The sequence below is a fragment of the Cylas formicarius genome, unplaced genomic scaffold, assembly GCF_029955315.1.
Source record: "Cylas formicarius isolate icCylForm1 unplaced genomic scaffold, icCylForm1.1 PGA_scaffold_6__28_contigs__length_40554024, whole genome shotgun sequence".
Classification (NCBI taxonomy): Eukaryota; Metazoa; Arthropoda; class Insecta; order Coleoptera; family Brentidae; genus Cylas; species Cylas formicarius.
The window spans coordinates 9,797,105-9,813,226 of NW_026844347.1; the positions used below are offsets into that span (position 1 = coordinate 9,797,105).

At 31.6% G+C, this 16,122-nt stretch overlaps 1 protein-coding gene across 1 annotated transcript; it reads right to left on the bottom strand.

Annotated features, from left to right (window-relative positions):
* Positions 1–131: 131 nt before the first annotated feature.
* On the bottom strand, positions 132–12,209 carry LOC132704214 (probable serine/threonine-protein kinase fhkB). The gene is made up of 7 exons (XM_060674106.1): positions 12,198–12,209; positions 10,842–11,072; positions 9,264–9,536; positions 5,710–5,958; positions 4,571–4,956; positions 2,415–2,566; positions 132–742 (listed from the first exon to the last, which is right to left on the bottom strand). Exons 1-7 carry the CDS (start codon positions 12,207–12,209, stop codon positions 207–209), a joined length of 1,839 nt encoding a protein of 612 aa, XP_060530089.1. The 3' UTR covers positions 132–206.
* Positions 12,210–16,122: the final 3,913 nt, after the last annotated feature.

Consider the following 16,122-nt stretch of genomic DNA (forward strand, 5'->3'; position numbering starts at 1 on the left):
GCACAAATAGATAAACGTTACTGCTAATGCCAACTTCACAGGAAAATCAAAATCGAAGCTATTGTAAAATTAAATTTATTACAAAACTATAAAATATACTAATAAAATCGCAAAAAAACTTAACTGGCGAATATTTTTATGGCTTTACACTAGGTATAGTCAACAATCGAATTTGTATCAGTCGCCGCATCGAAAACTATATCCCTCTATTTGTTTTCAACTCTCTTTTCCATTTTGCCTCCGACGTCTTTCGTCACGTACCACCTTTCCTTGTAAACTTTTTGTTTATGCGTTACCGGAATGTGCTCGGAATGTCTGCCTTCGATCGCCTCACCTCTGGGTTTCCCGCTCTTTTTCGTATATTTCGTTTCCCTATATTCGCCTTTCGGTTTCGCTTTATTGCTTTTCTTAAATTCTTTCGGGCTTTTATATTCGGAACTGGTGCTGTAGTTTTCCCTCCATCCGAATTTTTCACTAGTGCCCGCCATTTTACCTCCATTGACGTTCTTGTGAGATCTGGGATACGATTTGCTACTATATTTACTAGATCCCCGTTGATTGTCTTTGTCTTCTTCGTCGTCATCATCTCTGTAATGATAGCGGTGTTTTCGCGTTTTCGGTCTGTAATAACGATCTTCATGATCGTCGTCGTCGTTTTCAAAGTTGTAGTACTTGAATCGGTGGTGGTCGTCATCGCCATCGTCGTCCTCTTCATATTTTTCTTTATCTTCTTCGCTGTCGTCTGTAAAAAAGAAATTGTTATGAAAAATTTTATCAGTGAATTTTAGCAAGCAAATTTGTAGCAAATTTAGTATAAGTATAGTATAAGTAGTAGCTAATTATTAGTATAATTAGCCTAATTGAGATAAACCCTGTAAACTGCAAAAACAGTTGAGTTCGAGGTAAATACCTGACGTGCATATAGAAATACCTGGAGAATAGAAAAAGACACGCATTTAAAAATTTGGTTTTTGACCATAGGATGATATGATATCTATCTATAAAGTATTAACTTGTTGTGTGGCGTATATCAAGATTGTATTAAGTATTTTCGAGATAAAAACCATTTTATAGAAAATTTGGCTTATGTTTTCTTGTTTTACAAAATATAGATAACTTTGTAAACATGATTTATGCGATAATTGTACATTAGCAGAGAATTGACAAGCTTTAACTAAAATTTAGATTGTTAAGATGTTTTTGCTAAATTATCTGCAACTGTCGATGGCAACACATCCTTAGACATACAGATACGCCGATATGATAGGCAGCGACTCGCCAACCGTATTAATATGGCTGCCGGTGACTTCAGAATGAAGAAAAAAATATTTAGAAAACCAAGGTAGTATCCATTCAATGCACAAATAAGGCACCAAAACTCAATCAAATAAGTGCAAAAATATTGGCGAACAGGTTCAAATATTTAGAATGTTGGAGTATCTCTAGGCTAACAAAGAAATAACATCAAGAATAGAAAAAGCAAGGAATTGTTTCTTAAGGCTTACATAAGGAAACTACTTTGCAACCCTTGAATCAACTTAGATCTAGCATTAAACCTTTCAAGATATTACATATGGTTCACCCTCATATGTGAAGCTGAAACATGGACACTAAAAACATTATCAAAAACTCTGAGCTTCTGAGATGTAAATTCCTAAAAATATTATGAACGGCACATATCTCAAATGAGACGGTTCTACGAATAATGAGGAACGTGAGCTATCCCGCACTGCAAATAATTAGGATTCTAGGAACAACAACGAGGACAGGACGTTTTGCCATTGTAATATCCAACCTCAAATGACCCATATAGAAGAAACATAAGAATTTGATGTTACAACTGAATATCCCGTTGTATGTCTGATTCAGCCCGTTACACAAACATTGTTTGTAAAGAATTGTTCCCCGTTTCAAATCGATTTTAAATCGTATTGTCCTCTCCACTGATCTTAATTAAAAGTATTCAAATTTTTGGTAAGTTTTAGTTAGTTTAACGCACCATTAAAAATTAAATCAATATGCGATAGCTTTGGCAACCAAACAATAACGTTAAAAAAGTCATTCCAGGCTAATTAAAGGTAAGAAATTATTAGTCAGTATAGTACCTTTACCTTACTTGTTTGTGTCAAGAACGGTGCAACTGACAAGAAATACATAAGAGGTAACTTTCAGGCCAAAATGACCAGCCTATCCAAAGAAAATATTCTCTTGTCAAAATATCAGTGTCGTAAAAATTTTTTCTTCATAAAGCATAAACATGCGATACAAGTCGGGCATCGACACAAAATTAATTGAATCGATTTAATTTTTCCAATACGGGGTTTGCCGCTGAAAAAATATTACTTTATTTGGTATTTAAAATAATAAAACCTGCTAATGGTAATAGTAATGGTAAATAAATCTCAAGTTTTTACCCGATCTTTCTTCGTCATTTTCGTCGTATTCGTTCTCCGAGCTTTCTTCTTCATTGTTTTCCGGTTCTTCCTCGTGTTCTTCTTGGCGCTGTGGGGGAGCCGCTGATGGCTTATTTATTTGTTGGTGCTGCTGTTCAGATGGTGCCTGGAATCTAATTGTTTAATTTTTAAATATTTTCGATTATTTTAACTGGAAACCTTTTATTTGATCATGGAAAATACTTATATATAACTTATTAGAAAATGTAATTATTAATAGTCTTATCGAATGGTATTAGGGTGTCGCATATAGCTACTATATTAAATATAAATTATTTTTGACTCTAGAGCATGTACATAAATTTCACATATTATTTTCCGAAATTTTTTTAAATCTCTGGAAATTGCAGGTTAAGCAAAAAAAAAATTCGCTATTTCAATTACAAAATTAACATCCACATTGATACCTTGTGTTCATTATTGCTATTTTCAATTTAAAATTATCTTCTGCTTTAGAAATAAATCAACAAGCAGTATGAATTCACAAGGAAAACAGTCCAACCTCTTTTTTTTTACTTTTTTTAATCCAATTTATACAGCTGGTGATTAGAAGATTTAAAAATAACTTTAAATTACATATCCTGCATTTTATTAAGTGCAACAGAGTAATGGAGAGGTTTAGTTTTGTTATTTTTTGTTATTCTTTCCCTTGCTTTTTTAATTCACACCTCTAAATTGATCGCTTCACAGCTAAGAGCGAAATGGGCCGAAGATTTTACTTTACGAAAAAACCGAAAAATAAAAATCTAGTGAAACAATGATTCTCAACAAACTTTAGTGTTTAAAAAAAGCAAAGTAATTCCTTAGCGAATTTCCGATTAACACTGTATAATAACTGAACGCCATTTCACAAATTATTGGATATTGAAATTAAAGCTGCTAAAGCAAAAACTTGCTGCAGTTTGCTAAAGAATATAAAAAATTTGCAAAATTGGATACTTTCTGTTGCTCCTGAGCATTTTTATGTTATGGGTATGATTGATTAAAAATATACTATAATCAGTGGTGTAGTCAAATTTGAAATATAAATTGCTCAATGAATTTTTTCCTTTCTCTGTAATGAAGAAAAATCATAAAGTGTTATGAATGCCAAATCCAGTTTGATGATATAGGTTATTTCAGAAAAATTTAGAGCAATAAAATGCCGAATTCCGTCAAATTTCGCTCAATTTCGGCGTAGGCCAAAAGCATAGGTAAACTTTGTGCAACAAAATTATTTTTTAACCCCCCAAAAGTGTAATTCGAAGAAAAGGTCATTACTTTTATTTTAAAGAATTAACGCTTACCTTAAATTAAGTTTTAATGGAACTTAGCCAGGATTTTGCTTGGGAAAAGCATAATAGTAAATAAACGAAACTAATGGAGACTTATAAAGGAAAGAAATCATTTAAATCGTTGAGATGTGAATTGAAAAAAGTTATTCTATCAGGGCAGGTGTTTTCGTAGACTATTTGGTAAAAAAGTATCTTCCGGCTGATTCGGAGTAGTTATGGATAATGCAAGCTATCATTAATGAGGCATAGAAAAGATTCCAGCTTCATCTTGGAAAAAAACTGAAACTAACTACGAAAAATATTGAGTTTGAGGATAGTTTAATAAGGGAGGAACTACTACATATTACAAATTTACACAAACAAACATCGATTTATGAAATAAGCAGAGGAAGATATAGCAGAAGGATTCTATGCTGAGAACACCGCCACATCATTGTGAACTACATTGTATAGAACTTATACGGGAGCAATTAAAAGGATTTGTAGCAAGACACGTCACTGAAAATTAAAATTCAAAAAAGACCTTAAGCTACTAATTGATCAAGCCATTGAGGAAATAACACCAGAGATCTGTCTGTCATTAAAGAAGAGAGAAAAACATGGGATCTTGACTTCTTGATCGATGGAAGCGTCAACTCCTTAACAATCACTTCAAGGGCAAATGACAATTTTTAATAATCAATTTCTGTATAAGGTCTTCTGTGTAACAATTGCCATAAATTTTCCCAAAGCCAATCGGTAAATAAAAATTAGAAAGTATGTAGCATTCCTAATGCGGTTTTATTACTCTACATCTTTCAGAAGTATAACAAAAATAAAATATAACAAAAAAATTGCACTTACCTGTTATAAGTAATCGGTGGTAAATTAGGTGGGGGAAGCATCTTAGGTCGAACGCCAACGTTCGGTACTGAATTTACGGCAGCGTGAGTGGCTGAATAATTCTGAGCAGGCTGTCGATTAGCGAAATTAATCATCGGCACTTTCTGTTGGTTGTGAAGAAACGCCAAATTCGGTCCTTGTTGTTTCTGCGCCTGGGGCTGGCCGACTTGGTTGGGTTGATAAACTATTTTCCCGTTAAAATAGAGATATTTCCCGGGGGTGTACTTTTGGCTGTTCGGTACATATTGGCTTTGTTGATATTGGTTCTGTAGTGGGTTATAATAGCTGAACGTGCCTGTATTCTGACCGTGATTGGTAAATTGGTTATGCTGTACTGGCGAGACAATCTGGACAAAAAGAATATATCTTATAGCAAAGCAAAGCGGGCGAAAGTTTTTTTTGTAATTTTGAAACAAAACTTTAAAAAATGGAATTTTTATACGGTCGGTTAAATGATATAAAAGTTAAGCTGAAGCTAACAAAACTTAATTAACAAAGGTGTACTAATAAATATTTTAGGAAAACTAAATTCTTTGATTTCGTATTTGCATTCAATATGAACGGGAATTTCATTGTTTTGTCTTGTCAATGTTTGTGCAATTTAGATTCTTTATAAGAATCTAAACTAATGTTGTAATTAGTTTTTTATGGCTATCTAAAAAAAACAATTTAAAACTGGAATTTTCTTAATTTTGAGTGAAAATCTCTCGAAGTGGTTTCACATGGGAGAAAACTTTGTATAATAGTCATTGCAACAATCTATCAATCACATTCCTTAATCAGTATTTAAATTAGAACAAACTAAAATATCGGAAAGAAAAAGTTGAAAATGTAGACGATTTAAAACAAACTATTTAATTTTTTAACAATATAATTTTAAACTTCTAATAATTACTTTGGTATAAAATCTCACCAGTAAGTACCCATCTCTTATATGCAGGATATTTGTATTATGGTAGACAAGTAAGAACTTTCTTATTGAATGTTTCTATATTGTTATGAATCGAAAAGGTACAATAAGGGAATGAATTTGATCCTAATATTTGACAAGTTCCCCAACAAGTTTTGTTTCGATGCCAATATTTTCCACAAGCACTTACAGTTTCGGATGTGGCAGGAGAGTAACCAGACGCATACGGATGAGAAAATGACGGATATTGGTTAGTCGACGTCTGCTGTTGATGGCCTAAATTATTTAGTCCAGAACTCAATGAACCTTCCGTGGTAATTTCCGTGGGTTCAAATAATTGCTTAACGTGAACGTTGGAAACAGCGTTGGTTGGAGTTTGTTGGAACTCGTACAAGACTTGCTGCGCAGCAACTTGCTTTGGGCTATCTTGTTCGAAAACCTACAAATTGAAAAATATCATTTGCAACAGCCAAAACAAAACCTGTATCGAATTGTATTGTTATGAAAAATATCCATTATTGTGTAATACATTTCAAGATTTCTCAGCTGAAACGAAGTTAAAACCAGTTTAACTCAAAAATGTTACAATTTGTATTCAATGGATATGATAGGAGCGGAGCATCCGATATATATCGGAAAACGGCATTGCAAATAATTGCTGAACGTGAACGTTGGAAACAGCGTTGGTTGGAGTTTGTTGGAACTCGTACAAGACTTGCTGCGCAGCAACTTGCTTTGGGCTATCTTGTTCGAAAACCTACAAATTGAAAAATATCATTTGCATCAGCCAAAACAAAACCTATATCGAATTGTATTGTTATGAAAAATATCCATTATTGTATAATACATTTCAAGATTTCTCAGCTGAAACGAAGTTAAAACCAGTTTAACTCAAAAATATTACAATTTATATTCAATGGATATGATAAGAGCGGAGCATCCGATATATATCGGAAAACGGCATTGCAAATAATTGCTTAACGTGAACGTTGGAAACAGCGTTGGTTAGAGTTTGTTGGAACTCGTACAAGACTTGCTGCGCAGCAACTTGCTTTGGGCTATCTTGTTCGAAAACCTACAAATTGAAAAATATCATTTGAAACAGCCAAAACAAAACCTGTATCGAATTGTATTGTTATGAAAAATATCCATTATTGTATAATACATTTCAAGATTTCTCAGCTGAAACGAAGTTAAAACCAGTTTAACTCAAAAATATTACAATTTTAATTCAATGGATATGATAGGAGCGGAGCATCCGATATATATCGGAAAACGGCATTTAGAAATTTTCTGAAAATTTGGTCACTTAAAAAAAAGTAGCAACATTTTCCGTTCCGCTGTCACTTTCTGACCATTTTTGTATAATATTTCCTTATACCGATCTCTAGCGATTCATGTGTGAGATTGTGAGACTCCCTGTGTATTATTAAAAATAAATATAAATCTATTTCTTCCTCAATAAAATTTGATTAGGAGTGGTTACAATGCAAATTTTACTCGTCCATTTTGATCAACCTCAAGATGATAAAAGGTGCTTTTGTTGTATTATTAAGTTTCACTGAATATAAAGCTATTACAAAAAATAAATATCAAGAAAAAAATAATTTCCCCTCACAAAAACATATTTCAAGATTTACAATCACGATAACGGAAATAAAAAGCAAAAAAAAAAGCGTTATAAAATCAAGTTTTAGTTCTCTTTTGCCCCCGATGTAATGACGAGTTTAAATTTCATCTTGACAGCCCATAGGATAACTGTTACGGGATGGAACAGGCTTTTGAGGATAAAATTGACAATTTTTTTGTGGAGGAAAGTACTAATTTGGGAGAGATGAAAGAAAGGGAGATCGAGAGGTTTTTAATAATTAATATTTTTTTTGTATTCAATTTAACTTATCGTTTAAGTGCAAAACCGAAAATAAGATATGCTATATTGCAATAAAAATACCTTTGAACCACAAAATGAAATAAAAAATATGGTATGATATTAAAATTAAATATCCAAAAAATGAATTAATTTGGAAGACAATGTTTTTTCATAAAAATGGGTTCCTACTAACTGTTAAGAAGTGATCGCCAAAAACCTGGCCCTACATGTATATTTCTATGACCATAGAGTGTTTGTCTCTTTTTGACATTTATTTACTAATCTATTCTAAAAATCTTGTGCCACATCTAGAAATCCTGGAAATAAAATGGTATATAACAGAACTCATATAGGGAATGAATTTCAATAAGCATGTTTAAAATAACAACGTAAAATTAAATTAATTTAAATTAAATTAAATTATAAATATTATACTTTTTCCAATGTCCTTTGAAAATTTTCAGCTTTTTTTTTTTAGTTTGAAGGGTTATTTCATTGATATTTCAAAATTAACTATTTTCCATTCTGTCGAATAGAATAAAATAGCCAAAAAAAGATATAATAGTAAAAGTTTTGGTTTACTTCTATTCCCAATTCCCAACTAGATGTTCAGTCTGAATAGCGTCAAATAGTTTAATCTAGAAAAGGTACATTATTTTGAAATTTTGATAATTGTGTAAAGCATGAAGAGGCTACAGATCTTTACAGATCTCTACAAAGGACGATTGGCTCTATACGGAAGAAAATAATATTTTCCCCTGATGGGCACAATAATAGTCTGCTACATGGAGGGGTGCAAAACAAACTTGGGACAGGAGCTGGTGTATATAGCAGCTCTTCTCCAGCCATCTGTGCCCCTGGGGATCTATCCCAGTATATCTTCAACAGAAATTTTAACGATATTAATGTGTGCTTAAAAGAATCATAATAGAACAATTAAAATATCGGAAGGAAAAAGTTGAAAATGTAGAGTATTTAAAACAAAGAATGTAATTTTTTTACAATATCATTTTAAACTTCTGATAAATATTTTGGTATAAAATCTCACAAGTACCCATCTCTTATATGCAGGATATTTGTATTGTCGTAGACAAGTAAGAAGTTTCTTATTTGAAACAGTCTTGCGGTTTGCAGGTCCAAACATATCTATCAATTTCTTCGACTGAAATATTAAAAAATATTAAAAAAAATTAATGTTATTTAAATTTTCTTCACACCTTAAAACTTCACAATCTTATATCGGAAATATCGTTAGAAGGAGGGAAGGTACAATAAGGGAATAAATTTGATCCTAATATTTGTTCCACAACAAGTGTTGTTTCGATGCCAATATTTTCCACAAGCACTTACAGTTTCGGATGTGGCAAGGGAGTAACCAGACGCATACGGATGAGAAAATCACGGATATTGTATGGTTAGTCGACGTCTGCTGTTGATTGCCTAAATTATTTAGTCCAGAACTCAATGAACCTTCCGTGGTAACTTCCGCATGAAGCATCCATGCCAATGGCACAGGGACGCACCACAGACAGAATAGGAATAAAAACTATGATTGCATACCAAATTAAATTTTCTCGTAAATTAAGCCCATTTTGGTGCTGAATAAAAGTTGAAGATATATTTCAAGCGGAGAAGAAAAACTAAATCCTCAAATCGCTCAAATTTTAAATATTTTCATAAATTCAGGTTTTTCAGAAACGAGCTTATGTTTCCCTCAGGAAATAACAATTTCACTACATAGCAATCTAATACAATATGCATTAAGTAATTAGTAGCAATAAAAAATGCACTTTTTATCCCATTTACTCCACAATTTATAGTAAATCAGTGAAATTTCATATCTTATGATTTCCACCACTTTGAATAATCTTTACCTGAATCGGTTGCTGCACGCTTACAAGGGCCAAAGGTTTGGTCGGGCCGGTATAAAATGTTTTCAATCCGGACGACGCGGATGCCTGCAGTTCTCCCTGGTGCTGCGGCAACGAAGGATTTGTATTGTCCATAAAGAAAACGACCGGCTTTGTCTCCCCATGGTTATATATTTGGTCCGACAAGGTCCTTTTAGCTTTCGGTCGAGCGTTTTTGGTACTATTGTACGTAAGCGTTGACGCAGCTTGAACCAACAGAACTGCCAAACAAATATGCTAAAAGTAATTAGAGGAAGATCATTAATCATACTAGGACCAATTTTTTTCATTCTTATTTGAACGAACTGTAGTATAGATAATTTCTTGATTAAAAACTTTGTTGACGAGATAAACGAAAAAAAAATCTGCTTCTATTGAGTTCAGTAACACAACTACTCATTTTACGAAAAAAATGTTTTTGGGGATTCATGTAAATGAATATCTATGCTGACACCCCCAAAAATCCTCAATCTATTGCACGATATGACATATTCTGGTGTTGTGCCATGCTTCTGACATAAAAAGAATTTTTATTATTATTGAAAAACGATCGTAGGATCATTGAAAATCATGCAGTGACTCTGGTAGGTTACATATGTCGAATATTTATATTCAACAATAGAAATTGGTTCATCAGAAATATAATCATTATAACACCCGAACCCATAATATCATGTTACCGATTATACCGATGTATAACCATCGATCAGATTCTGTGAAATTTATCAATATAACCAGAAATTTAAAGAAAGCTATATTCAATTTGACGAATACGTTATATAAATAAATATTTATTGTCTGACGTTATTTCGTTTATACTTTTATTTTTGTAAAACCGAATTAGAATAAAGAGGTTTTATTATTATTAATATTAATAAAGCAATTGTTTAAATGCTATTCAGTACGACAGTTATCATACTAATGATAATTATAATTAATTTACATAAATAAACTATGAACTATGCCTATACATTGCAATTTTGTGTGAACCACAAAATATTATAAAAGGAAGAAATTAGAATTATGAATGTGAAATCTAATAACAAAAATAAAAATTTATTTGCCATATGTAATTCAATAAAAAATAAGTTCCAAAATTAATTAAAGTTGTTGAATACTGAAATTGTTGTGCATCAGACTTACAAGTCCAAAAAATTCTCACTCACATAATAAAAGAGCAGTTTACCTTAATTATAAGACAATACAAGCAACACCAACACATTTGGATCGCAACAATTAAATACTAGTAAAAGAAACAAACAAAAACAAGAAAGAGAAGCCTCCCAAGGTCAGGAAGTGGTGGACTTTAATTAGGATGAGTAGTGATATAGATGGCGTTAAAGATTATTGATATTTTTAAAAATAAAATGCTTTTTAAATTAGAACAGATTTGTAATGCATCTAACCCCAGGGCCGTTTAGTGCTTTCCTGATTTCCATATTTTACAGCAAATTATATTTCTCCTCTTGTCACAACTTGTAGCTCATAGATATGTAGCACGCTAATATTTTACTCAGGTGAAAATGTTAATAAGTGATTCACAAAAGATGGTTCGGAAGTTGTACCCTCCGAATTTGTAAATTTATTAAATTCAGCATCTTTTTCTAAAGTACCATGTCCTTGGATAATATTTTGTAGTAGACCGTACTTCCCACCTCTCATCACATGGTCGTAATTCTCCAATTTTCTTTTCTTAATTGTGTCAAGAATCTCAATTTTCTTGTTTAATCGTGACAGTATTTCGATATTGCGTATTCTCTCCGTCCATGGAACCTTTAACGTATGCTTATACGATCACGCCATTTAGGAGAATAGTGAGCTCATAACAGAAAACGAACTCTCACAGTAAAAAGAAGAACAAGCTGCTTACTGATAATACAAGTAAAGATTAAAGAGAAAGGAGGCCTTAGAAGTAGGAAAAAGTCGTGGCTGAGAAGTTTAAGTGAATAGCATAAGATACGAAGTGTACTATAATTTAGAGTATTAATTAAATTATATTTAAGGTCAATGTTGAAGGATATTTTTAAGAACACTACTTCGCCAGTTTTAACCTTGAACATACAGGGTGGTAAAGTTTTTAAAATTAATAATATCTGATAATATTTCAATGCATGTTGCTTTAGAGGTTCCCATCAACGCATTTTTTGATGCACCACATTCCTTTTTATTAGAACCGGTTGTGTCCCTAGGGAATTTGAAATGTATATTTTAGCCAACATTGATAGTACGTTATCGATTTTTTTTAAAAATTATAAATGAATGTTGATTTGAAATATATGAATACTTTGAAACTTGCTCTTATAGCCTTCAAAGCTCTTCAAAAATCGCTTCGTTTTAAGTCAGTTACCTGTTTTAATTGTAATAATATCAACTAAATTTTATTTGGGTTTAAAATAATAAATCCATATTAGCTTTGCATCACTTTTTTTTAAATCGGCATATGTTTTTTTTAGTTTTTAAATATTTTTGATGCCCAAACAATCCCCCGGATCAAAATTTGCTAAAACTCATTAATAAATGTTGCCATATGCTGCGGCAACACTGTAGTATATTAAGATTCAATTAAAAAACATCCTGTATATAAAGTTTTTTAGTTGAATATTGACCATTTTCTACACACCAGTATAATATAAAATTAACAATTCGATTGTAACTAATTTTAATTAAATTGAATTTTATCTTATACTTTGTTCTGAAATTCTAAATATTCAACATATATTGAATTGAACTGAACTGAATCACAAAATTTTCACACGAACCCGTGATTATACTGATCAATATAAGAATATCGCTTCTTAAAGCTAAAAGTAAATAGAAGCGTCACCTATTCAAACTACACCAACACACTCGCAACAAATGAAATAACTACCACTTTTTACACCGTTCCAAAGTACTTACAAACAAACTCATGCTGGAACCATTCAGATGAAGAAATTTCTACTGAACGAGAACATTGACATTCAAATTCTTTTATATACTACCGAAAAGCAAAAAATACCGTGGATAATTTACGTGGCTAAACGCAAACGTACTTTTTGCGGTATGAGAGAAAATTGTTAAAAAGTTTAATAAACTCTTCCCAAGAGTGAAGACTTTTTACGCTGAAAATCTTATTAAAGTAATTGACTATAGTTTGCATGCTTCATTTGGCATTCCATTCTATCTCGAGGAAGTTTGTTATTTGATTTAAATTGCTTTAGAAATAATCTGAATAAATTTATTGACCAATATGTTTTGGTAATAATACGTTGTTGGGATCGGATTACAAAATTAGCCTAGATCCAATTAGAAATTACAAAAACAAGGAAAAATAATATATTATGGATGTCTGATTTTGGGTACTTTTGGGGGTATCTCCGTTATTTTTATAAATAGAAAGTTGAGATTTTCGAGACAGTCTACCACTTTTTCATGAAACTAAAGATGTCATTAACAAAATTTTCATTGCCTTTTACTTTGCTTTACTTCTTAAAATAAACTTTCTTAAAATCTATATGTATATGAGAAGAATTACATTACGTTACGTTGGTAACTTCAGCGTATTATCCAAACATTCAAAAACTCTTCCATAGCATAGCCTTTTTTAGCACATAAGTTTTTATAAATGTTTTTATTTCAAGATTCCTTATAAAATCAGGTAGTATGTGATGATAATTTTGTATCGTGTATGATGATGATGGTGTTCCAGATAAAACTTGCTAAGATATAAACATATGGTAAAGTTAGCAGTCCTCTTCTGTAGTGCAAACACTCAACTTGCTGTGCACTACGATTCCACAAGTATAGCATAGGAGCAATGTGAAGGAAGGAAGCTATGATTTCTCAGAACATGGAGGGCTGAGGTTAGCTTTCTTGACAAATTATCTTGTTATAAGTTTGGGAGATAATAACAACAATAATAATAATAATGATAATAATAATATGTTTATTCCATAAATGACATTAAAGGAAAAACACAAGTACATTCGGTAAGAAAATTCAAATATCGTGACTATTATGTATCCAATAAATTAACCTTAGGCATTGAGTCCACTGGGTCAAGGCAAGGGCCCAAGACTGTGCATCAATTATTTAACTGAGATAAAACTATAAGTGCTCCTAAGCTTTATACGTAACATGCTCTCCAAGTCTATGTTTTTAGTCTAGATGCAGGCCTAGACTTTTTCGCGAATAGGAAAATTGTAATGGCAAGTGATTAAAAATTATTTTCTTACCTTTTCAACCTGTTTATACTAGTTTTATAGGAATTAATATATTCATTCATTTGTTGATTTGTACTTTAATCAAAAGACGTATACAAATTGGTGTAGTCTGATAAGTTGAATAGTGTGTAGTAGGGATCTGAGGATACTACCATCAGGTACTCTGGGTTTGATGTCGATGCTATTTGAACGCTACTTCATTAATAAGGAGTTGCTGAATTCAATCAGACGAGAATTATTTCAGCAGGCTTTGAGAACTATCATTCAGCCCAATAAATCTTAACATCGAAACTAAACAATATAGTGTATCAAACTCCGATTTTTGGTTTATAAAACAATTTGTTTTCGTCCTTTTGGTAATTTTAATTTATTGATATTTATCAATTTCTTAGAAATATGACGGCGTATAGAAATTATTAAAAATATGATATGGTAGTATGTTTTATGAGCAATGAAAATTCTGAAAACGTTGTGAAATTTTCAACCTACTAGGACTATGAAAATGTCTATTATGAATATAGTTTTGTGCTTGTCGGCTATTCAGAAAGAGATTAATCGTTTATGAGATATTTGTTAAGTTAAAAGTAAATTTAGATAATTGAACTGAGGTGGCTTTTACTTGATGAAAATCCATTTATCAAAATAAATAAGAACTAAAAGTTCAGATTTTCACGAAATTATATATTTTTAAATGACAATTGTTTCGACAATACCGTGTCCTACCTGTTACTATATATACCGAAAAATGACCATAATACCGTAATTAAAGTTGTGAGAATTTAAGTTCAATAAAGGAGAGGTATTTAAATCTAATTGATCGTTAAGCAACACATTTGAATTTCTCATTTTGTTTCCAATAAATTTAATGTTCTACTTTTAGTGGTTTTATGTAAAATATCAAAATTGTCCTCAAAAGTGTGTTTTTCTGTGTTTAAGTGTGTATCATAATTGGAATCTGAACTATTGTTTTTAAAAGCTCTTTTATGTTCTTTAATGCGTTTCTTGAAGGATCTACCTGTTTGTCCAATATAAATTTTAGGACAAGATCCGCATTTCCACCTGTAGACACCAGATTTTTGAGATTTTGGACATTTCGTTTTATTGTTTTTTAAAAATTTTTCTATTGTGTTGTCAGTTCTGAAAGCTATTTTTAAACCACATTTTGACAAATGTTTTGAAACTCTCACTAGGTTCTCCTATGTATGTAATTATTTTAAATTGTTCGTGTTCTGTATTAACTTTCGAATAAATAGAGTTTACTGTTGTCTGAATTTGTATTTTATTTATAATTTTATCTATAATGGACGGATTGTAGCCGTTTTTGATATTTTGATAGTTTACGTACAGCCACTAAAAGAGATTAACAAAATGAGACATTCAAATGCATTACTTAACGATCAATTATATTTAAATGCCTCTCCTTTATTGAACTTAAATTCTCACAACAACATTAATGAAGGTATAATGGTCATTTCTCGTTATACATAGTAGCAGATAGTTTGTAAATATAACATTTGATAAAGACACGGTGTTGTCGAAATAATTGTCATGTAAAAATATGTAATCTCGTGAAAATCTGAACTTATAGTTCTTATTTATTTTTTTAAATTTAGATAAGCATAGATCATTTGTTCTCCCGCGTTCTAAAACATACAACGCAGAGGACAGGGAACGAAAAGAGATAGATGTTCTAGGATATATGGAGCAACAATCGGAAAATCATCATTTAACATTTGAAATTGCACACTTTGGAACAGTTTATTGGATTCAGAAGGAATATAATGCCGTTTGCCTGCACCAAGATGGGGCCCCAAATCACAACTCTAGAGTCTTAAGGGCATTTCTACATACGATATGACAAGATAGCAGAATTTTGAGAAGCAATTCATTTAGCTTTTCGAAATCTGTTAGTGAAGATCAACTGTTTTTTTAATACCATTCAAAGAATTACATCTTTAGTTTTACGAAAAAAAATGTAAACAAATTTTGACAAGCGGTACATAACATATACAGCGTGATTCATGTTGACTGTTGATAAAATTCTTAATAATGTTTCGCAACGCAGAAACTCATTTTTTTTAGCTAGACAATGCAAAACTTCTACATGCTTTAAAAGGGAATATCACATTTTATTGTTTTTGTTATACCATCGAATAGCCTGAAAATAATTGCCATACAATATTTTTATAAGCGGCATTCTGTTCTGTGATACACACATGTCATTAATGTCATTAATATATGACATTTCCTTTAATATTTCAGATTTTTTGAACTACAACGGTCACTTGTAATAATCATTAAAAATATAACTCTTGTTGACTCTGCAAAAAAAAATTCATTTGCTAATAAATTTTGTGCAGCACCACCCTGGACAGCTTTTAAAATCGGACGAAAAGTTGGAAAATAGCTATGCCCCTCAAATGATCTGAAAATAAAAAGATAAACAAAATAAAAAAGTAAACGTAAACTACGTTAAAAAAATGTCTTATTATCTTGAGGAATTGTACTACACAGTTGTGTCGGTTAGATCGATCGAGCCTAAATGAAGACAAGGCGAAGGCAAATCTAATTAGCGCTAAGCCTTTCTACTGATACCTATCCCTCGGGTGCGAAGAACATAT

Bases quoted from the DNA above. Each gene is read 5' to 3' on its own strand.
- LOC132704214 (XM_060674106.1), bottom strand. The intron at 5,959-9,263 runs GTAAAGATTATT...TTCAATTTGTAG, and splicing joins GCGTGCAGCAACCGATTCAG to GTTTTCGAACAAGATAGCCC. The intron at 4,957-5,709 runs GTAAGTGCTTGT...CTTTTTGTCCAG, and splicing joins CTCCTGCCACATCCGAAACT to ATTGTCTCGCCAGTACAGCA.